The sequence below is a fragment of the Phaenicophaeus curvirostris genome, chromosome 8 (genome assembly GCF_032191515.1).
Source record: "Phaenicophaeus curvirostris isolate KB17595 chromosome 8, BPBGC_Pcur_1.0, whole genome shotgun sequence".
NCBI classification, from domain to species: Eukaryota; Metazoa; Chordata; class Aves; order Cuculiformes; family Cuculidae; genus Phaenicophaeus; species Phaenicophaeus curvirostris.
The window spans coordinates 27904354-27927175 of NC_091399.1; the positions used below are offsets into that span (position 1 = coordinate 27904354).

At 46.8% G+C, this 22822-nt stretch overlaps 1 protein-coding gene across 2 annotated transcripts in view; it reads left to right on the forward strand.

Moving 5' to 3' along the window:
- DMAP1 (DNA methyltransferase 1 associated protein 1) overlaps positions 1 to 18210 on the forward strand; it is a 30753-nt gene extending 12543 nt beyond the window's left edge. For both annotated transcript variants that reach the window (XM_069862920.1, XM_069862921.1), the window contains exons 7-10: positions 247 to 432; positions 3253 to 3324; positions 15033 to 15105; positions 16932 to 18210. In XM_069862920.1, the coding sequence (XP_069719021.1) occupies positions 247 to 432; positions 3253 to 3324; positions 15033 to 15105; positions 16932 to 17278 (678 nt within the window). In that variant the 3' untranslated portion in view covers positions 17279 to 18210. The remainder of the gene's footprint in view (positions 1 to 246; positions 433 to 3252; positions 3325 to 15032; positions 15106 to 16931) is intronic.
- Positions 18211 to 22822: the final 4612 nt, after the last annotated feature.

Here is a 22822-nt window from a genome sequence, read left to right on the forward strand (position 1 = left end):
TTTTTGTTTGGAGGTTTAATCATTTATGGATGTTGCTGAGGGGTGCATTATGGACGTTGTGATTGGCATTACCGTGGATGCAGGCTGTGGAGCAAAACGTGCTCAGCAAATCCAAGACACTAGGCAAGGGAGCTTAAAAATCGTTATCAGACTGGCCTAGAGCAGAGCTGGTGTCGGTAGATGGCTCTCTTGCCTTGCTTGGCTTTCTCTGCTGCTCTGATTGCCTTTACGTGCTCTGGTCTGCAGGTGGCAGAAGAAGAATACCTCATCCAGGAGCTCCGCAAAATTGAAACCAGGAAGAAAGAGAGAGAAAAGAGAACTCAAGACCTGCAGAAGCTCATCACAGCTGCTGACACCACCACTGAGCAGAGACGTGCTGAGCGCAAGGCTCCCAAGAAGAAGCTGCCACAGAAGAAGGAGACAGAAAAGCCTGTAAACATTTTTCTCCTACTCCCCCCGCTTTTTTTTCTCTTTTCCCTGCTTATGTTCTGGCTGGGTAACGTGTTCCCTTCAGCAGTCCTGCTGGGATCAGGCCCTCAGCTCTTTTGGAGGGAGTGACTGCTGGCTGCCTTCTGACAGATGCTTTTTGGTTGTCTTTTGGAAGAAGATTTGGTCTAAGGCAGCTGTTGTTAGAGTCCTCTGGTGTGCACTCTGTGTCTCTCCCATTTGAGAAATGACCAATTCCCTTGCCCTTCCTGAGAAACGGGAGGAAATTATGCCTCATGGCATGGAGAAGCATCTGTCTCCCTGCTTCTCCCAGGTACATTCTGATACTGCTGTGCAGGATTGTCCCACAAATCCGTTGTCTTTCACCTGCCTTCTTTTTCTAGTCTAGATTTTCCTTTCCTTCCCCACTCGTGGGTCTCTCTGGGCTCAGTATGTGCCTGTCTCCTGATCCTCAGCTGCAATCAGAGCAGCCCTGCTGGGGACTCTTGTATTCTGGGAGCCATTGCTTCTCATTTCTCCCTGAGCGGAGCTGAGGTCTAAGGAGCCCAGAACACAGGCTTCAAATTGCGTTTGATGTTACCTCAATGTCACTTTCCAGAAAAGAGGACAGTGCAGACTGCACTAAATTCAGTACCTTTAGTAGGAAAGGGCTCTTAGAAAATCTCAGATGTTGCCAGGGTCCCTGGGAATTCCTGTCCCTCTACCTTGTGAACGGAGAGCATTTGTGTCTTCATCCTCCAAAAGGGTCTGTACAGGGAGTGAGGTGAAGCAGTGAATGCTACATAATTATTGCTTCGTGAACTGTGCCTAATGGCCACCACTTCCTTAAAACATTGTTTTGTTCCCCTGCCTCGCCTCTTTATGTAATTAATATAATATCACTGAGTGCATTGAATACTTTTGAGGATTGATCTGGTAAAGCTTAACCACCGCTGGCATATTTCACTCTAAAGAAAGCAGCTCCTTGTTGGTGCTAATGAAAAAAGGGTGGTAATGGGGAATGGGGCTGGAGAGATGTTGAGGATACTGAGGTGAGGAGTCCAGTCCTACATATTGCTTGTTGGCTGGTGCCTGTCTGCAGGCATGTAGTGGATAGGCATGCCAGGGTGGGCAGAGAAGCAGTTTCTGTTGTTGCACTAGCATCATTTCAACCATGACAGAGTCCATTAGAAGTCAATTACCAACTATAGCTGGGAAATGTTAAGAAAAAAAATTGCATTTTAACTAAGAATTTGAATCGGGAGCTGCATCAGCATCATTTCAACAAAGGAAAATCATTTACCAAGGAGTCAATTGAGGTTGAAGCGTTTACAGCATGTGCAGGCACGCCAGGCAAAAGAACCCATTTAATTGCTTCTGTGCTGAGTGCACAGAGAGTTGTCTCGACTAAGCCAACGATGCTGATTTACCCTCACTGCTTGTGTCAGGGTGTTTAGCAACAGGCTGTGGGGCAGAGTTCGGGGGGTCTGAAAGCCGGATTTCAACCTAAGGAGGCAGAGAGACTGATTTTTTATTGTAGCCACCTTTGTCTGTAATAATCCAAGCAGGGAGGCTGCATCCTACCAAAGATCAAAGTGATCCCTAGAAGTTCATGAGCCCTCTTGATAGTAAGAGAGTACTTCTTCCACTATGGTTGGTTTTAGACATCTCTTCCTGGAGCCTCTGCTTATTGGATTGACCACAGATAACTGAAAAAATCTTTAATGTCTGGCCAGGCAGAGTGGTTTGCAAGTTGCCACCTCAAGACCAAGACATAGAGATAACAGATAGAGATTTGAAAGTCATTGGCAGGGGACTTGAGTCACTCTCCATAAGCATTTTTTAAGATTTTGAGGTAGCCCTGATTGTCTCAGCCCTGTGTGGAACCAACAAGCAGGAAGCTGCCTCTCTGCAGAGAAATGTGGGAGCAACAGAGCAAATGCTGTCTCCAAAGACATGGGGACATTTGAGGTGACTCTTCCTTTTGGAAAAGCATGAATCTTGCAGAGCTGGTGGCTATTCTTAGGTTGAATCATGAATATTGCTGACCTGTTCAGAGGACCCCATACCATTCAGTGCACAGGGCCCTGGATGTAGCCTGGTTTGATCATTTAAAAGTTTGCCCACCTTGTGCTTTGCTCAGCATCACAGGTTTTTAAAGAGTTGCATTTATTTTGTTTCTGTTCTGTTGAAATACAACTAAAAGCTTAGCAGCAGCATGAAAAGTTTGCCACCTTTTATAGCTGTGCTTAAACTGCAGTGGGAAAGAGAGAAAACCGTCCAAAAAGTGGACAAATGGCAAAATGTGTTTAAATAGCAGGAGGGGTGCAGACCTTACACTGTCATTACTGGGTTCACGTCTGTACCGACCAGAGGTTTCTCAGCTCATTCCTTAGAGGAATTGCAGTCAGAAGCAAAGATTTAGGCAAGTCCTGGGCTGTTTTGATCAGTGCAGTGGGCCTGAGTTAGATAAGGATGATATGCAAATATTCATGCGTTAGTATGAGGAGTAGCAGTTAGGGTTAGGGTTTATGCTTGTGCGAGTGGGTGTAAGGCTCTGTGTAGAGTGTTTAAACCAGCCAGTCAAAAACGCTTGTGGTCTCCAAAGACACCTTGAACTGGAATGTTTTTCACAGTGAATTACTTGGGATTTTTCCACTGAATCCCATTGCTTGGGATTTTCCTCTTGCCTCAGCTCCGACGTGTGGCCATAGCAGGTGGTTCTCTGTTATAGGAAAGAGTGTTTCCTCTTCAGACAGTCTCTGTATGAAATCTTGTGTTTCTTGTGTTTCCTCCATCAACACATCCTGTTTCGATCTCTTTCAGGCTGTTCCTGAGACTGCTGGCATCAAGTTTCCTGACTTCAAATCTGCAGGTGTCACGCTGCGAAGCCAGAGGGTAGGCTGTTGTCCTGGTCCTTTGGGACCTCTGTTAATGTCTTTCAGTCTGCCTGTCTGTCTCCTCATCTCCTTTTATAGCTAAAGAAACTCAAAGTCTTGCCTCTAAAATAAGAAAGGAATTCCATAAATGTGGGGAGTCAGAAACCTGGAATGCTGGCTTGGTGAAAGTCAGCTCGTTGCCTCGCGGAGGCACCTGAGCTTGCTGATGTTGGTTGCTGGTGTGTTCGCTCTGTTAGACCCACACAACGGATGCACGTGGAGCTGTCTGCTCTAAATAGAGCTTACAGCCAAGCATAACAGACCTCATGGAGCATGTGTATTAATAGATGAGACGGACCTTTAAGAACTGGATATTCAGGTTGTGTCTCGAATTGAAAAAAGTGTCACATAAATTCATACAATTTTTAGCCTTCCTATTTCCCTTATCTTCCAAAAAATATTTTGGGGAAAAGCTCCTGTGACACAGATGTGCCTGGGAAAAGAACTTTTTTGCTGTTTTATCAGCAAGACTTTTGACGCCTGTCTCTCAGTGACAGGTTTTGGGATACCGAGTAAGTTAAACTTGCCTGGCTAACTGAATGTTTTCGGAGGGGTTTTGCTAGCAAAATCCAGTTTGCCCGGTACAAGTGCTTTCTATTTTCTAGCCAAATAAAATAATCCTTAGTTACTTTATTGTAGCAAAGGTGGAGAAGTAGGCTCCTTGCCTGGCACTCTCACTTGGCACAGGAATTTTCTAGGTCACCTTTAAAGATTGTTGTATGGGGTGTTCTTTTGACGTCGGAATACTTTCAGATCTTGCTGAGAACACCCCAGGGCTGTTAATAAAAATGAGTTTGGGATCATGCTGCTTTGACATACAGGTGTGTGTGCTCATTATAAGTGGTGGTATGGCTCACCAGGGTCACCGTTGGGGGTCTCCTTTGGTGTACGGTGGCCACCATTCAGAGGCAAGTGACAGGCGAGACTGCGGTGTGTGTTGGGATTTATGGAGATGTGGCAGATGTGTTCTCCAGCACCAAGATAAATAGAGTAATTTATGGAGATTGATTTGGATTTTGACAACTAGTAAGTGATGGTTGATCTTCTCTAATTTTTTTACCCCCTCTGGAAGAGGAGCTGAGCAATAAGCTATCAGTGATAGAAACATCTGGCAAAGCCAGCAGCCTTTTTGCGTGCCAAATGAGCAATTCAAATCCCAGCCTTTGTACAGAGCGTGCTACATGCTTCTCCCTGCTCTCGTTAATGCTCACAAAATGTGATGATAAACTGAGGCATGGCAGTCTGATTCAGCAACTTTCAGTCTGTGGTATCCAGGCTCCTGGGATGACCTGCAGCAACTTTCCATGCTCTGCATGAAATTTTTTAAGGAGATGAATGCTGTTATTAGAAGTAGCTGTGGTTTGCGAGCTGAAAAGGATTGCAAATCACTGATCTAGGTGAAAAAAACCAATGCTTTGCTTGGAAATGTGAAACCTGCCTCCAACCCAGCAAAAAAATTAATTTGTGGTTTTTAGCCAGTCACCTGGCTTCCTTATTCAAGTCTTCACTGTTTTTTAATTGCTTCACATGTGGGTGATGGGGAGAATTAGTTATGTGGGGTCACTATGGGCCTTTTGAACTGGTAAGAGATGCTGAAGCTGAGCAGTATAGTGGTATATGCTAACCCGAATTAATTTACTTGTGGGATTAATGTGATGAACCCTCTGCACACCAGAGGGGTGGAATTGGTAAGGATGGGAGCCAACATAAGTGAGGAATTGGGATACTTTGCTGGAAATACGTACTCTGACAACATCCAGCATAAGATGTTTGGCCCCAAGCACATTGGAAAATGATTTGTAAAGGTTTGTGACATCCTGCAGTAAGTTCTTTTGCCTGAGGACCTGAAGAGCTCCTCACCTAAAGCTTCTATTTTTCTCCCTTATTTTGTACTTTGCTACCATGTTTTATGCCTTCGTAGTTAGCGGAAGCTGGGTTTTGCCCTGGGATCAGGTACTCAACCTCTGTCATGTGTGAAAAATGTACCGTATCATCCCAAGGATAATAGCATTTACTCTTTGATTAGAGGTATTTTTTTTTTCCTGAGGATTTACAATTAGTCTGAAAATTGGAATGAAATTAATTTACAGAAATAACTCCTTGAAGAAAAAGTTAGCAATCAGCATTCAACTTAATTTATTGTCAGTAGTTTTTATGACAACATCCCTGGCTTTTCAAATTCTCCCCATCATTAAAGCTTACAAAATCTTATGCACAGGATGAATTTGAAGACTGTTTTTTTTCCCCTTAGGATTAATGGTCACTGACGGCCATTATTCTTCATAACTGAAAGTTTCTCCTTCAGCAGATGCTGAAGAGTAATCTTCTCTAGTGAGTTTGACAAGCTGCCTTCTATCACAACGGCTTCAATCTCCCATTGTTCTCTGTGGAGCTGTGGCCACAGGTGAAGGAGGCCGCAGCCCCCGTGCCCTTGCTTTGCGTGGAATTTCCCCGACAGCACAGACTGCAAGTTTCTCTAAGGCAGTAGGAATCTAAATGTTATGAAAAGCTTCATCTTAATTCAAGGCAGCATATAGCCTTGGTGCCACAGAGAACAGGAGGCAGTAGCAGATGTTTTGGAAGGCGACAAGCCTTTCGTAAGTTTTTTGAAAAGGAATTTTAGACCTTTGTCTTTGTTAGTACAACAGTGCTATGAAAATAACACCAGAAATGTATTATTAATAGGAAAGCTTCAGGAAAGCTTCCTGTCATACCAGGTCTGCTCAGCTGGGAGGGCAGTCGGCCAGGAAGCCATGGGAAATGGGTAGGAATCTGTGCAGGGAAAGGAGAGGAAGATGCTAAAGGGAAAGCAGGTTGCTATGAGGAAGGAAAGCTTTGCTGAGATGCTGCCTGAAGGGAAAGAAAATGGGAGCTGTTGAACCTGAATCTTTTCCAGGACGCAGACAAACCAACAATAACTACACGTTTGTGATCTGTAGGGCAAAGCTGAGTTTGTTCTGAATTCACCCGTGTTTCTGTACCATGTCATGTTCAGCTTTCTTTTAAGTTTAACCTTTGTCTTTGACTTTATTGTGTTTGGAGCCCTTGACTTTGGCTTTTTGACTTTAACATCTCTTCAGCGTGTTTTAAGTTGCTCATCATCTCTCTCAGCCTTATCTGTGAATTTTAAGTTATGATTTCATTAATGCTTTTGTATTGTTGCATCAGTGCTTTTAAGAAGGAAGGGAATGGAAAAGGGTTGATGTTTGTCCCCACTCTTGCATGTTGAGGTGTAAGTCTGTGTCCTTGTTCTGTTGTCACGGGTTTGGAAACAAAGGACCTGGAAGAGAATAGATTGAGTGATGTCACTCAGGGATTAAATGGAGGTTGGAGCAATCTCAGTCCACAAAAAGGATTGAGGGATACTCTAGTTCAGTCACTCGGAGCCAGCCACCTCCCCTCGGAAAAGGCTTCCAGCCTGACTCCATCTGCAAACTGGGATCTTGTAGACAATTCGCCACTTGGACCAATTGAAAAAGAAGTAGAGGAAGGAAAATGACAAGGACAACTTTAGCACCCATTGGTTCAAATATTCACGCTCACCAGCTTTTAAATATTGACTTTTTTTAGCACTGATTAATGAGTAGGAGTTTACTGTGGTTGTGGGAAGAATGCATGTGTGAGTTCTCTTCAATGTTTTTTTTTTTCTTGGAGTGGGAACTGAGTCCTTACTGCGGCTCCAAGGTGAATGATATTTCTAGAGGAAGATGGGGTTGCATGTATGTGTTTAGATGTGTTTATTCTCTGTGTTTGATCTGACCCACAATTAAATGGCCAAGCACGCTGCCTGTTTACTCTGCATCGGAGGCTGTTGGCTCTGATCCTTCCCTGTCATTAATGCAAACCCAGACCTCTTTGGCTGTGAACATGTGAAGCATCTGTCTGTCCTCCAGTGATCAATACTGCCCCTTCAGAGGTTCAGCTTTGGAAGCGGTTCCATAAAATACCCGTTATTTTTATTTGGATTTGATAAATTTAATTACTTGGAGCAATTAATAATTTATTTGTTTTGTATTGATTGCACTCCAAGGCATCCTGGCATCAATTTGATAAAGCTCAGCACACCCTTATTAGGTAGGAAAGTTTATGTTTCCAGATCTGAACATCCCATGGATTAGTGAGCTGAGATGTGCTTGTTGCTTCTGCTAGCAATTTTTCAGTAGCGAAGTTGTGTGTTTTGCCCTCTGCAAGAGGGTGGATGAGACTAATTTCCATGGGGAGCCTGGCAGGGGTGTGGAAGGAAAGTAGTGGTCTCATTTCTGTGAATAGAAGTTATGAAGAAATGATGGAGGCTGGATCCAATTCATGTTGTGTCATTGCCATCTATTTGTGGTATTACATGCCTTTTAATTAGGGCCAAGAGAGCGCTGGTGCATTTCCTAATCAAACTCCTGCCTGTGGAGAGAGAAATAAGATGAAAATATCAGTGTATTTATTTTTAAAGAGAGCAGCAAAGGATACAAAATCTTGAATGAACTAGAGAAGGCGAATCCAATGCCTCTTCCTCTGTTCTCATTCTGAGCTAAACTGAAAGAAGTGGCTGTGGGCACTGGGCTTGATTAGGCCGGAGAAAAGGAGGCTGAGGGGAGACCTTATCACTGTCTACAGCTCCCTGAAAGGAGGTTGTAGCAAGGTGGGTGTTGGTTTCTTCTCCCAAGTGACAGGCAATAGAATGAGAGGAAATGATCTCAAGTTGCACCAGGGGTGGCTCAGATTAGACATCAGGAAACATTTCTTCACCAAAAGGGTTCTCAGGCACTGAAACGGATGCCCCGGGAAGTGGTTGAGTCCCCATCCCTGGAGGCGTTTAAAAGATGGGTAGATGAGATGCTCAGAGATATGGTTTAGTAGTGGACAGGTGTGGTTGGCCTCAATCTCAAAGGTCTTTTCCAACCTAGCAGTTCTATGATTCTATGAAAGGCAGTTATGTTCAATTACTGAAAGAAGGTGCATCTGTCACCTTTTTCATGGAGCTCTTGGGCGTGGGAGAGCGTCTGGAGGAATCCTTAATAGGCTGTGGGCTGTAAAGAGGGCACTCTGGGTACAACAACAGGGTCTTTTAGTATAAATTGTGGTTCTGGAAAGGCCGCTCTGTGTTGCTGATTCTGATGAAACATCAGGTACCAAATGTTTGTCTGTGCAGTATGAAGTCTCGAGGACCTTTGTCTGCCAGTCCTGGACTGATTTGAGAAGCTTTGACTGCCTTTGTGTGCCCATAGTGACCCAGTCTTAGGTGTCATTCATCAAGTAATCTGATTGTGTGTAACTTGTGCAGAGCACCATGTATATTACTTTTTTCTTTCATTAACTTAACCAATATAATGATCAGAGTGTAATTAGTCACTGTAGTTGTTTGTACTTGTGTAAGTGTAGTTCCAGTTAAATTATTTAAGAGAAAGGAAACATCAATTCAAGACTAGATGCGTGTTTTGCTGTAGTTTCTTGGATTTGTGTCTTATCTAGAAGTTTAGATAATGTTCTTGTGCTATTTGAAATTGTCCTCGGAGTTCCTTCTCCTGTGGCCTCTGTTAGGGCCCTCCTTGTGATCATACCCGCTCTTCTGTGCTCTTGCCTTGGTTTAGTCAGAGGCTGCTGCCTCTATGGGTTTCAGCTTAGTTTCCACACCTGTAGTGACAGGTAGAGGTAGGACTATCTGGGAATCTGCAGATCTCCTAAAGCAGAATGCTGTAGTGTCCTCCTAGTAATGGGCTTTTAATGTAAAACATCCTCCAGTAAAAACACCCTGTGCAGTTCTTTCTTCTGCACCATGTATTTTTACTGTTTTTCCTTGACACAAATGCTTGCTGTAGTCCTTTTGCAATTCTTTTACAGGCTTGCACTGTATTTAAAGTAAAATATATTTAAGGGCTAGGAACTCTCAGGACTGGTAAGTGGCAGATAATACCTAGCTTGCCAGAAGATGACCGTCTTCTAAATGGCTGGCGATCCTGATGAAGTGTGAATTCTTATCTTCTTGTGTGTCTTGTTTCTTGTCACAACCTGCACGTCAAACTGGGAGAGAGCTGACTCTTCCCAGGTTATCAGCCATCATTTGTGTGGATTCCAATTCATGCCCATTTTAGGCCACCTGTGTTGTGTTAAAGTAATCTGTACCCCCTTCCTAGGGGGAAAGGGTGGGAGAGACCTCAAGTTGTGCCAAGGAAGGTTCAGATTAGATATCAGGAAAAATTTCTTCACAGAAGGGGTTGTCAGGCACTGGGATGGGCTGCCCGGGGAAGCGGTGAAGGTATTTAAAAGACGGGTAGATGAGGTGCTCAGGGATGTGGTTTAGTAGTGGACAGTTATGGTTGGACTCAGTAATGTCTTTTCCACCCAAATGATTCTGTGAGCATGTAAAAACCTTGAAGACTTTTGATACCTGCACTGGTGAAAACCCACCATGCTGACATTGATGTTCCAGGATCCTTGGTTTCTTTAGGAATTATCTCCTCACTTTACCCCTTGAATCAGTGCTATGGGTACGTAACAAGGCGTTACTGTTTATAGGATCAGTGAGCTGTTGCTTTGCCTTGTGCCTGAGTGTGCTCTGCTTCTCCAGGATCTGCTGGCCACCGTCATTCTTGACAAAGCTTTCACTGGATATGTTCCTCAAACAAATAAAACTGTTTTAATTTATTAGGAGGATTCAAGTACAAAGTTTGCACGATTCATTTGCCTCTTTTTCTCCAGGACAAACAGCACCAGTTTCCTCAGCTGCCTCTAACAAGGCTTTTTCTCCAGCCTCTTCACCAGCTTCGTTGCTCTTGTCTGACATGCTCCAGCCCCTCACTGAGTGACCAACCTCACTGTATTGAGCACTTCAGATTTCCAGAAATGTGCATATTCATACCTGAAATTGAATTTCTCTGTTGGATTTTTAAATCCAGAGCTCTAAGGCTAAAGTACTTATTATGGCTCTTTCCTTCCCCAAGTCTTAAAACTGTGCAGGAGCAGAGACTCTACTCCTGCAGAGTAGAGCCACGCAGCTGGGGAAAGTTTGACCTTCTTTCCTCATCTTAAGTGAGAAAATGCAAAAAAATCCATTATTCATCTGAAAGTTTAGCACTCCTTCCCGGAAACCCACTAAGCAATTCAGTGCTCTAAAGATATCCATGAAGAAAGTGCCTAATGAGAAAGTTTTCTTGCTGCTGAAATCCGCGAAGAAGGTGGTTTTCAATGTCAGTGAGCTGTATTATAATGCTGAACAACAATGCTGGTGCTTAAAACCACAGTTTATAGCTGTACAGATACAGGTCAGGTGTGTAGAGTTTTTAAGATGAACGGTTTTAGGACAGTCATATTGTTTAGGGCTGGGGAAGCTGGAGTTTAAGGTAAATGTTGTCTAAATTGAATTAAAATGAAGTGCAGCGTCAGGGAGGGGGACCTGTGAAATATCCCATTTAAATATCCATTATATTATGGAAACATCCATTAATTTAAAACCCTTGTATTTTGGTGATGGACCAAACAAAAGGTGGGATTTTTTTTTTTTCTTCTTAAGTTGTAAACATCACGAATGGTGTCTACATACAACTCCCTGAAAGGAGGTTGTAGCGAGGTAGATGTTGGTATCTTTTCCCAAGTGACAGGCAGTAGAACGAGAGGAAATGGCTTCAAGTTGCACCAGGGGAGGTTCAGACTGGATATCAGGAAGTACTTGTTCACTGAGAGGGTTCTCAGGCTCTGGGATAGGTCTGCTCGGGGACTTGGTTGAGTCCCCATCCCTGGAGGTGTTTAAAAGACGGGTAGATGAGGTGCTCAGAGATATGATTTAGTGGTGAACAGGCATAGTTGGGCTTGATGATTTCAAAGATCTTTTCCAGCCTAGTGATTCTATGATTTATGGAAGAAAGTGATGGATTGCGCGTGGGACATTTATGATGACCACATGGGACCTAGTCTGTAGATCTTGCAGACCTCTTCAGTTCCTGGTGGAGATCCCTGTGACATCTTCTACCTGCCAGACAGTGATGCTGTAAGACATCACAGAGGACTGTATTTCAAGCTTTGCTGTTACTTTAGACTTAGAATCATAGAATGGTTTGGGTTGGAAGGGACCTTAAAGATCATCCAGTTCCAGACCCCTGCCATGGCCAGAGACACCGCCCATGAGAGGCTGGAACACTTCATTACTCCTCCAAAATATCCTCAAACACATTTACAACTGTGTTTAAAAGTATTAGCTTAAATCATGAAAACATAATGGCACACAAAAATATATGAACCGAGTCTGTGTGAGAGGGTGCATCTTCAGTTATTTCTTACCATGTTTGTTCATTTAATGAATTTTGCCAATTAGCAATTAATTTGCAGTAGGTCTCCTAGTCATTAGTGTGAATTAGCGAGGTTTTGTTGGCGGAATGTCTCGAACATTAAATAAAAGCCCTGTATCATTTGAAACCTCATGGGTCCTCGACAGTGAGATCCTCTGTAGAAATCAAACTGCTCAGGGCCACCCCCTAGTCTCTCAGCCCCCGCTGTGAAAGCGCAGCGGACGCTCTATTCATCTCTCCTCCTTCAGGGAAGAGCAATCATAGAATGACCTGAGTTGGAAGGTATCCACAAGGATCATCGAGTCCAACTCCTAGTCCAGCAGACCGGGCCAGTGCTGATGTAGTCCGTGTAGGCTCTGGTACTGTGACTTCGTGGTGTTGATTCACACAATTTTCTGTAGCTCTTTATTTATTTTTCTCTTGGTACATGCAGTTCAAGTGTTTAATGCAGGTTGTTTATAGCAAGGACACAGGATTACAGTCCTTAAATCAAAAACAGCGTTGGTATAATTATAAGTGCAGGCTGGTGTTGCAAAGAGGGCTGTAGGGAGAGGCTGTCAAAGGAGAGGAGCATCCAAAATGTAGTAACATCAAAAATCCTGGCTAATCAGTTTTCTGACGGGAGCAATCTGTTTCTCAGGTATGTTATTATATGGGGACTTTAAAGATAATAAATAACAATAATAGTCTAGTATAAGGAAGGAAAGAAAAGGGCAAGTGCCATTCACCTCAGAAGCTGTGGTTGACTCGATCTATGACAACACCTTAAACATCCCAGGAGCTGTGGTGTAAGCAACGTGATTGCTCTGAGTGGTGTTTTCCTTAGCACAGAGAGTGTTTTCATTGTGGCCTGCCGAAACCACACATCCCAGTGCACACATCTCAAGCCAGAGAACTGTTGCCTGTGCCGTTGGCCGGGACCTGTGGTCCCTGCAGATGGCTTTGTTCCTTGGGAATGAGGACAGGCGATACACAGCTTTCAGCACTCTGGTGCATCTCTGGATGTCTGCTTAAAAGACCAAAACAAAGAAGGGCTTGCTGCAGTAAGCATGGGCTTCTCAGAGCTGTATAGGGCATGAAAGCTTCTCTCCTGCTCAGGGCGGCCCAGCTAACGGACCCTGGCTAACAGATTATCAGCAGCATTTGAATAATAGACTGCTCATTTAGTTTTAATACATTTTGCATAGAGAGCAATCAGCCTTCATCAGTCTTAGAGATGAATTGGCTTAGCCATCTAAATTCTAAAGATATTAGTCCAACAGCAGCCACATAAATCATAACATTTTCTTAATGATGGTAAAATTAAAATATACTCTTGCTTTGAGAAACCAATGAAGCCTTCCTATTTGCAGGCCAGATCCTCCTGCCTGAATTAAAAGGAAGCCTAATTGATGTGTTTTTAAACTAAACTCAAAATCCCACTACTCCTAAGCTTCTCTAGCATTGCTTTCTTTGAAGTTAAATTAATTTGTTCTGCCTCTCCCTGCTCCATCCACTAATCGTCAGGAGCATCACTGAAGACCTTGGCTTGGCATTCATTGATGAGACTCCTGTGGGATGAGAGCAGGACGTTCACCATGGAGCAGGACGTTCACCACATCACAGCCGAAGGGTTTGGCAGGTTAATGTTTGTGTTGCCAGTAGTGGAAGTGCCAGAGCTAGTGAAAGTCTTCCAGGAGAAAAGCTTGTGCTCTTCCTTTAACCAAAAAAACAAGACCTCCTGTCTGTCTGCCTAGCCAAGCATGACCATTTCCTGTTTCTTCTCCTTTGTTCCTGAAGGTAGCTTGAAGTCCAGCAAGCTTTTGCCAGCTGATGTTTAACAAAAGGGAATCCTGTCTTTAACTAGAAAGACCTATGTTGATGTTAGGGCAGGGGTGAAAACAGACTCTCAAGGCTGTGATAATCATACAAATATTGTGATTCCAGAGCTCTTCAGTTAGGAAATACTGGGCTATGTTAACTCTGTGTCCTACAAGTTAAGCACAGTCTACCACGGTGAGTCTGTACATCCCCGAGCTGAGGCAGAACTGGACACGTTGCCTACCTTAAGTGTTCTGTGTGATTCCTCATGGGGCTGAACAGTTCTCTGGACCAAGGGCTCTTGCTTTCAGGAATGTCTTCCTGGTGTTTCAGGCAAGGTGGTACTTAGCATGTACTGTTACAGGTCCATTCCCCTGGGCTGGTCTGTGGCATCCATACTCTGGTTTCTTGTCTGAAATGGTCTGGTGGAGAAGACTGGTTTTCCTAGCAGGTCCAGTATTGGGGGTGTGGAGCTCTTGATAGTAAACGTTCAACCATAGCTGAGGTAAGGATGGTGCTTTTCACCATTTGGATATGTGCTTGCAGTGTTCCTGTGAATTAAGAAGTTCCAGGTGGTGTTTCTTGTTGTCATTTTTGTGCTGGGGCATCCTAAGGAGGGGAGACCTTGTTCCTGTCTACAGCTCCCTGAAAGGAGGTTGTAGTGAGTGGCTGCCCACTTTCCCAGGGCTTGATATGGTTGGTCAGCCTACTGCTGTGTGCAGGAGGTTGTTTGACACTGCAGCGTTGAGAATCTTTTCTTTCCTGGTCTATCTTCCAGCATTGCTGAGGAAGGAAAGTGCTTTGGGTATATCCGCAGGGCTTGGAAACCTGTTCTCCCTGCCATGTTGTGCTAGCTGCGTTTGTGCTGCATGTAATCTAATAAATGATTGGACTGAGCAGCTCGCACTCCTGCTAGAGCCCAAATGAATGCAGAGGAAGGACCCTGCTAAGTGTATGCATTCTTCCTCTCCTGGCCAGCTCCGATTCCCTTTCATAGCTCACATCTGATGCTTCCTCTCTCACCTAGCCCCTTAGCTCCGATGTAAATGTGTGTTCACACTTCTGCCAGTCAAGTAACTGTGCTCTCTCTGTCTCTCCCCTTTGTTATAAAGCCTGCTCTGTAAATGAATCCCACAGGTCTGGGGCTCAGCAGGTAAAAGGAGAAGTGAGTCTGTTAGCGCATGAGTCTAATCAGGCCGGCTAAAGCGAATAAAGTAGGGCAGCATTGCACATTAGCCGCTGTGTAAATGAGCCCTTTGATGGGCTGGGCACCGCGGGAGAGGGTTTGAAGCCAAGAAGAACTTTTGTTGTTAATTCAGTGACACATGGAAACTGTAAAACAGCGTGTCTTGCACACACACGAGAGAGAAAATAAAAGCCCTCACGACCGGGCTTTTCAATACCTGCCCTCAGACCTAGTCTGAAAACTTTCAGCCCCTGTCTCCCTCTCTTACCACTTGATTTTCCTTTCTCTCCCTTTCTTTTTTTGTTCCCCCTGCACTATAAAAAGAAAAGCTCTCTTGCCTTTTGAACTAGACGGCTGTGAGTGAGGGCTATCTCTGAGCTGTGTGGCTCTGTTACCTTTGTGTTCCAGATGAAACTGCCAAGCTCGGTGGGACAGAAGAAGATTAAAGCCCTGGAGCAGATGCTGATGGAACTCGGAGTAGGTGAGTAAAGGGGGCACGCGAGAGAGAAAGAGACACACAGAGCTAGCCTTTGTTCTCGAGATGGGCTATTTTTTCCCCTAGTAATACAGCCAGTTTCTTGAATAACAGTATGTGAATGGTTTTTAAAATATTTTATGTGTTTAAAAAAGAGAGAGAGAGAGGGTAAAAGCCAGAACAAGATGCACAGGGTTTTTTTTTTTTTCCTCCCAGTAGAAAAATGTTTTATAAGAGCCTTTGTTTCTCTCTTGTTTGGGCCTTTTTAACCATCAAGAGAGGCAGCACAGTATTAGGAAGGCAAATCTCAGCCTTGCCGGGAGAGGTACTTCTAAGCGTGTTGGTGACCACAGCACGCGCATTGTTCAGGGCTGCCCTGTCTTACTTTCAAGCTTCGTTTCCTCTTAATTTACTGCCTGCAGTGGCAAGTCCAAAATGCGTCTGGGACTGTTCATCCCCCCTTTATAGGTTGCATGCTGTGCAAAAATCTGGAGCATCTTTGCTGAACGGCAAGTAAACACACATCCCTCACTCTTGAACTCCAGTGTCTTAGCAGCAGAAAGAAGGGTTCACGTAGCATGTACAATACCCGCTCGTAGCTAGAGGGGAAGGAGTGCAGCCCATGGTTGGCTGCTGCCCTCCATGCAGTGGGGATGGTTTGCAGGTGCTACAGGTCCCAGTGTGTAGTCCCCCTTAATTTGGCACCTGATGATCCCTCCCCCATGCTATGGTTGGGGGGGATTTTTAAAAAAAGAAACTAAAAAAGAAGGAGGCAAAGAAGGGCTTATTGGTGATTTACAAGAAATCACTGAGCCTGCTCCCAGCACTGTTAACTGATGTTAGGTTTTTGGGCCAACTGGTTTATGGCTTGATACATTGCCTCAGAGTCTGTGTGCAGTTCTGAAGGCCTCCTGTGGCTGGTGAAAGTGGCTCAACTGGGGTGGTTTCCCCTTTCTGCTTTAAAATCAAGGGAGTTACCATCTTTGCTTGCTAGGGAAGCCTTGGGGAAGGATGTGAGCTTACTTAGAGCTTAGAGCTTAGAGCTTAGAGCTCACTTACCACAAGGGTAAGGAAGGGTTCCTGACTTCTCACTCCTGCTGTACAAAATTCACATCTCGAGGGCTTCCAGGTGCTCCAGCCCTGCTGTGCTTAGAGTGCAGAAATACACCTGGGCTTTGTGTGGGTGAACACAACACTAGCAGGAAGGGGTCATGGGTGGCCCTGTGGACCAGGGGCCACTGCTGTGTATCAGGACAAATACACAAAGCTTCATCGTTTTTGTCTCCAGTACAGGCACCTCTTCCTTGCTCTTGTGTGAACATGTGATGGGCTGCAGCGGAGTGCCCGGTGTGGGGAAGTGATCAGCCAGCCACTGCTACAGGCAGTTTAGGTCTGCATTAGAAATGTCTGTAACAGAGCAGCAGAGCAAATGCTCTGCCTTGGTCCTACCCTGGGAGGAGCAACAAGAGGGAACTCAGCCTGTCTGCCAGTTGTTGGTGAGGGTGTAGGGCACAGCAGGAGCTCCTCTGTCCTCTGCAGCAGTGTGTGAGGGCTTGTTCCCAAGACTGAGCTCCCTTCACAGGAGCTGGTGGATAGTGAAGTTCAGTTGTCTGGTCTGATGTGCGTCATCTGTCATCCTTCACTTGTTGAGTCCTGGACTTTACAGAACCTGGAAGTTCAAGTCTCTGACCCGTAGGGATGCTGATTGTTAATGAACCATGTGATGGGAGTGAGTCTCCTGGTGTTTCTTTGTGGCAGTGAACCGGGCACCAGGACATTCGTGTAAGGTTGCAGGTCTGGTTGTTTAACAGAACACCTTTTTCTCTCCCTAGATCTCAACCCTATGCCCACAGAGGAGATCGTGCAGATGTTCAATGAGCTGCGGAGTGACCTGGTGCTGCTCTACGAGCTGAAGCAAGCCTTTGCCAACTGTGAATATGAGCTGCAGATGTTACGGCACCGCTATGAGGCCCTGGCCAAAGCTGGTAGCATTGGCCCCCTCAGTGCGGAAGGTGCCCATCCAGATGGCCAGACAGGGCTTGGCATCGAGGAGGGCAAGGGAGATGTCAAGGACCAGATCATTGATGTAGTAGGAGCACCACTGACCCCCAACTCGGTGAGAAGGAAGGTTGTGGGGGCAGAACAAGGAGCACTCAGGTCTCCGACGCAGATGCCCTGACAAGCGCTGGGGATGCTGCCCTGCTCTCCCTCCAGGCGTGCGCGTCCAAGGGAGCATAGCACGCCTATTTCCCCCAGGTCCCAGTGCTGCTCTCTGGGCTCGTCTCCTGTGCTTGGACAGTGTTCTTGGTGCTATTGGTGGGGTCAGCAGGGCTTTCGACATCCTGCATGCAGGCAGATGGCTTGATATGGGTGCCACCGTGGACCAAAGCAGCAAGGCTTTGGTGACAAGAGCTAGCACTAGGGCAGCAACAGTGATGCCGGTGCAGCTGCAGGCCTGAGGCATTTTCTGTCTAGACACAGCCCCATAAGGGCTGCCTGGCAGAGGGAAGTGAGTGGGGAAAGCGGTCTTGATATGATGAGCCATGATCTGCCTGAGTCCCTGGAGTCAAGCAGTGGCCCTGCCTGAAGCGGGAGGCTTGGGAAGGAGAGAGGTGTTTGAAGAGCAAAGGGGTGTATTTATACCCTACTTCCAGTGCCAAGGAAGGAAAGCCAGACCTCGGGGTTCTTCCAGTGGGAGCCCTGTGACATGTACCTCTGCAGGATGCAAATCACCAGCCTCTCCTCCCTGCCTCCGTGAGGACAGGCTGCCCAGCCCCTTACCGCTGCCTCAGGGCCAAGGGTACGCCTGGGGATCAGCCGAGGTTGCTTTCCCCTCTGCACAGTCCCCTGGTGCAGCTGAGCCAAACTGCCCCATCCAAGCTGCCCGTTCTCCACACAGTGGCATCCCCAGCGCCTCAGACGTTGCTGCCCCTGGTAGCGGCACAGACCTTTACTCTCTAAAATGTATAATGTATTGCAGGATATTGAGAACACCTTGTCTGTCAACGGCAGAGGCGATACATTAATCTGGACTTGAGTAATGTCCTATTTGATTGTGACAATATGGAGTCGCAAGGAAGCGTTCCTCCGAGACAGGTTCATGTTTGCAAAGGAGTCTTCTGAATGTTTTTATTTTAATCTCCCTGCTGCATTCAATCTGAAACCTCACCCCTCCCCGCAGTCCAATATCCTGGACTGCAAGCTTTTTGGGCTGATTCACAAAACACTTGCTCTCCCTTGAGGCTTTGCTTGTTGGGAAGGTGGGAGAGATGGTGGTGATGGTGGTGGTGGTGACCTTGGCTGCAGGAGGAGGGAGCCCATGTGTGTGTTTCTGACCACCTTGTTCCTCAGTGCCTCCTGGAATCGGAAACAAAGGGGTGGGCCTAAGCAGCACAGAGAGGGTTAAACTGACCTGGTCTCTGACATATTTGAAAGAAATATAATCAAGTTAATTCACTGCAAGGCAAATTCAGTACCTAAAGGGCCCCCATGTTAAATACAGCACTGACCTTTACCGGCTGATTACACAAAGACGACACAATTAGATTAGTCCAAGACAAAAGGTCAAGCACATTCACACTGTGACCATTTTATGCTACCTTTTGAGGGGGGGAAAAATTACATCCCAGCTGGAGGGGTATCTTGGAGAGGAAGGAAATGTGGCTGCAGTACCATGTTCTGGCTGGCTCAGGTGTGTTTGGAGAGTTGGGCGGGGCCTGGCTGTGTGCTTGCCCTCAACCTTTCCTGCGGTTCTGGGTACTGTGGTGATGGGAGAGCCCAGCAGCCCACAGCCCACCGCCAACTCTTCCAAAGATGGGTTGAGCCGAGTTGGAGGCTCTGTGTTGGCCGTGCTTCCTGCCCAGCCCAGTGCTTCTTGCTCAGCATCGCAACTAAAATTGGTCTCTGGAACATCAGAGGGCTGGGGTCAGCCCTGAGAAGGGATGCTGCTGGCTTGGACATTCGCCGATTGCTCGTGAGATGCATGCACGTGTCCCCACCCTGCACAGGGATGACCCCCAGGTGTCCCAGGCCCTGGTGTGAGGGGGCATCACGGGTGGCAGTGGGCCCAGAACACAGTGCCGAGAAAGCAGCCTCCTCTGCCTGTAGTGTTCTTCCCCCACCCTGGGGCACTTGCAGCAGGGGCAGCAATTTTAATAGCGCAAGCAAGCAGCTCTCTGTAGAATCAGTGTTGTGCTGGGATGTATTCAGCCTGTCCCCTTGGTAGCATAATACCTGGTGGTGCTTTTTAATGGCCTTTCCATCCCCTGCCTCCTGCAGTTGTGGCTGTGGGCACTTGTGGGTGATACCTTGCCCTTCCCCTCGCTGAGAAGCCCCACCCTGCCGGCCTTGAACTGCTGAGTTCTTCAAGCGTCTGCTTTGCCACTGAACTGCCAGGGGCCCTCGGGGAAATAATTTAATCTTCCTGCTTCACATTCCCCTGAGTTGGAGAATCCCTTTATGCTGTCTAACACTGCCCATCCGTGGCACTCCACATGTGGGATTAAGCACAGATTAGTTCAGCCTCCAAACCATCTGCTCCCCTGAAGCCAGCCTTGTTTCCCTGGAGAGAAGTACCTTCTCCAGATGTTGGTGGGAGTGAGTGACTAAGCCAGGAACAGGAGTAGGAGTCTTGACCCGTGAGCCCTGCCTGGTGTGCCTGAATCCCTTTCTAGGAATTGGAATGAAAGAGCGAAGGCACGTCAGGGTCCTGAGATACTGATTGTGGCAACAGTGAGCTACCACCACCCCCTCAGCCAGCACTGCGGGCGAGGGACATGTGAGCTGGGTATTTCAGCCAGGTTAGGAGAGATGTCTGTGTGTCTCAGCAAGGAGATCCTGTGGGAAGCCTGGCCCTGCCGTGTCCACCGTGTCCCTCCTACCCTGGCTACTTGTCCACCCTCTCCTCAGGGCTGCGGTGCCCGTCACTGACCATTAAAGCCGAGCTCGGATTCCCCCAGTGCTGTCTGCTGCTGACCCCGGTAGGGACTTTACTCGGGGCCTTCGGGAGGTGAAAGGTGAGCCGAACTCGGAACAAATTAGTTCCAAGCAGAAGTTCAGCCAGTTACTCCAGATTGGATCCTTTGATTTCCGCAACTCAGACTCCACTCAGTGATCTGTAATGAGTGACTCTCAGAAATCCTCACATTGCAGCACTTTGTTCCTGAGCTCACAAGTCAGCCCATTAATGGGTAAAGGAAAGGACCTTCAGTCTAAGAAGTCTCGGGTTCAGAGTCAGAATTATTTGACTTTTAAGCTTCCTTTATCTGAACTCCTGCTGACTTCTTGTTTTCTGAGCCTGTTTGAAAGCTAGAAGTTACATTGTTAAGATCAAACATTCTCTCTTTCCAGATGGAGTCACAATATCTGTCTTTTATATATATATATATATTTTAATATATATATATAGTGTATATATACCAGGGTGTATATATATTCCTCTCTTTTTTTTTTGTAATCGTTCTTTCCATTAAAGGAAACGAGACTTGTAGGCTCTTGTAAATTATAATGTAAAACATTTTTTTTAACCAGACAGTTCCCAATTTTGCCCAAGGCAAGTGGAATAGCTGCGCCACAGAAGGCAATAGGAAGGTGATTAATATGAATTTGTGACATATTTGAAAGATGGGTCTTTTGCCATATAAAGATTATCAAACACATGTGCTCTTCCCCATTAATTCCACAGCCCTCCCAGGAAAGCCACAAAGCCCAGCTCCTTTGTTTCCAGGGTGGGTTTTTGTTTTTTTTTTTAATGTACCTTTCGGTCCCCTTGATTACCATGTATTTGATTTTTATAGGGCATCTGTTCACACTGCTGTGTGGGTTCTCTGGCCCTTTTATTTCCCTGTTAATCGGATCCCACGAAGGCAGCCGTGCCAGGGCCTCTGACGAAATCCGTGTGTGTGTTGTATTTAACTTTTAGCCGTGCAAATTCCATGCTCTGTTTGCCGTCCGCCCAGCGCCCAGCAGGGACTGGGGGCCGCCTTCCTGCTGGAGGAGGCAGCGGGGCCTCCCACCACGCGTGCTGCTGCCAGGAGCTCGTGTCGAACAGCATGTCCATGCTGCCCTGCTCACCCCGTGGTGCTTCCTGGCTGGGACAGTGGCTCTGCAGGCTTGTGGGGACAGGGGGTGGCTGCAGGACTGGGCACGGCGGGGACCTGGTGGCAGTCACCGTGCCTGCCTGCACTGTGCAAAGCGGACCCGATCTCACGCTGTACAGAGGGGCCTCCCTGGCACCTCAAGGTCCTACGGCACCCGGTGCATGGGGAGCCTGGAGGCTCTGGAACGTGTGGAGCACCCGGACACAGAGCCTGGGTTTGGGTGCCGGACACGCCAGGGTCTTGGCTGTAGAGTCTATGCAGTCTTGGTGCAATGCAGTGACACTTGCAGGGGGTGTACAAGAAAGCTGGGGAGGGACTTTTTACAAGGGCGTGGAGTGATAGGACAAGGGAGAATGGCTTTAAATTGGAAGGGAAAAGATTTAGCTAAGACATTAGGAAGAAATTCTTCACACTGAGGGTAGTGAGGTACTGGCACAGGTTGCCCAGGGAAGTTGTGGCTACCCCAGCCCTGGAGGCATTCAAGGCCAGGTTGGATGGGGCTTGGAGCAGCCTGGTCTAGTGAGAGGTGTCCATGCCCATGGCAGGGGGTGGAACTGGATGGGCTTTAAGGTCCGTTCCAATCCAAAGAGTTCTGTGATGCTATCACAGAGCTAGGGTCATGTTCCCCATCTGGTGTGAGTGGTCCATCTTTCTTATGACCAGATCCAGCCCTGAAACGATGCGCACTGCCCAGAAGCTAGGTGGGTTTTTTTTAGGAGCCATGGTTCTCTGTCAGCCTCCTGCTCTGCTTCTTTGTGGCTCTGGATGGTGGAGGAGCATTTCCAGGCTCTGTCCTGTCCTGTGTCAGGTATTCACGGCAAAGCTGCCAACAGTGCTGAGCTGCTCTGCCCTGCTCCTTAGGGCTTGTTGCATGCCACCTTGTTTGCTCAGGGCTCTTGGGAGCACTGGGCTGATGCAGAGCTTGGCCTGTTTCTCCTGATCATTCCCAGACCCTGCTCTGCAAAGACGTGGGGCCCCTCGTTACAAGAAAGACATTGAGATCCTGGAGCATATTCAGAGAAGAGCAAAGAATCTGGTGAAGGGGCTGGAGAAGTCTTATGAGGAGCAGCTGAGGGAGCTGGGGTTGTTTAGCCTGGAGAAGAGGAGGCTGAGGAGAGACTTTATTACTGTCTGCAACCCCCTGAAAGGAGGTTGTAGCAAGGTGAGTGTTGGTCTCTTCTCCCATGTAACAGGTGATAGGATGAGGGGGAATAGCTTCGAGTTGTACCAGGACATTAGGAAAAATTTCTTCACCTGAAACTTTATCAGGCACCAGAAGGGCTGCCCAGGGAGGGGGTCAAGTCGCCATCCCTGAAGGTAGCTAAAAGACAGGTAGATCAGGTGCTCAGGGATATGGGTTAGTAGTGGACAGGTTTGGTTACTCTTGATCATCTCAGAGGTCTTTTCCAACCTAGGGATTCTATGATTCTATGAAGAACATCCCAAAGCCCTGTCTGCGTCAGAGAGGTGACATCCCCTGCAAGGCCGCCATCCCAGCCCTGCATCACTGCTTGATTAGCTCACTCTCCCATCATGCAAGGACCTGGCTCCACTTTCAACTGGACAGATGGCAGCACGGTCCCTTGGGCACTGCCGGGTGTGATTCTGGAGCCCTGTGCCCGGCC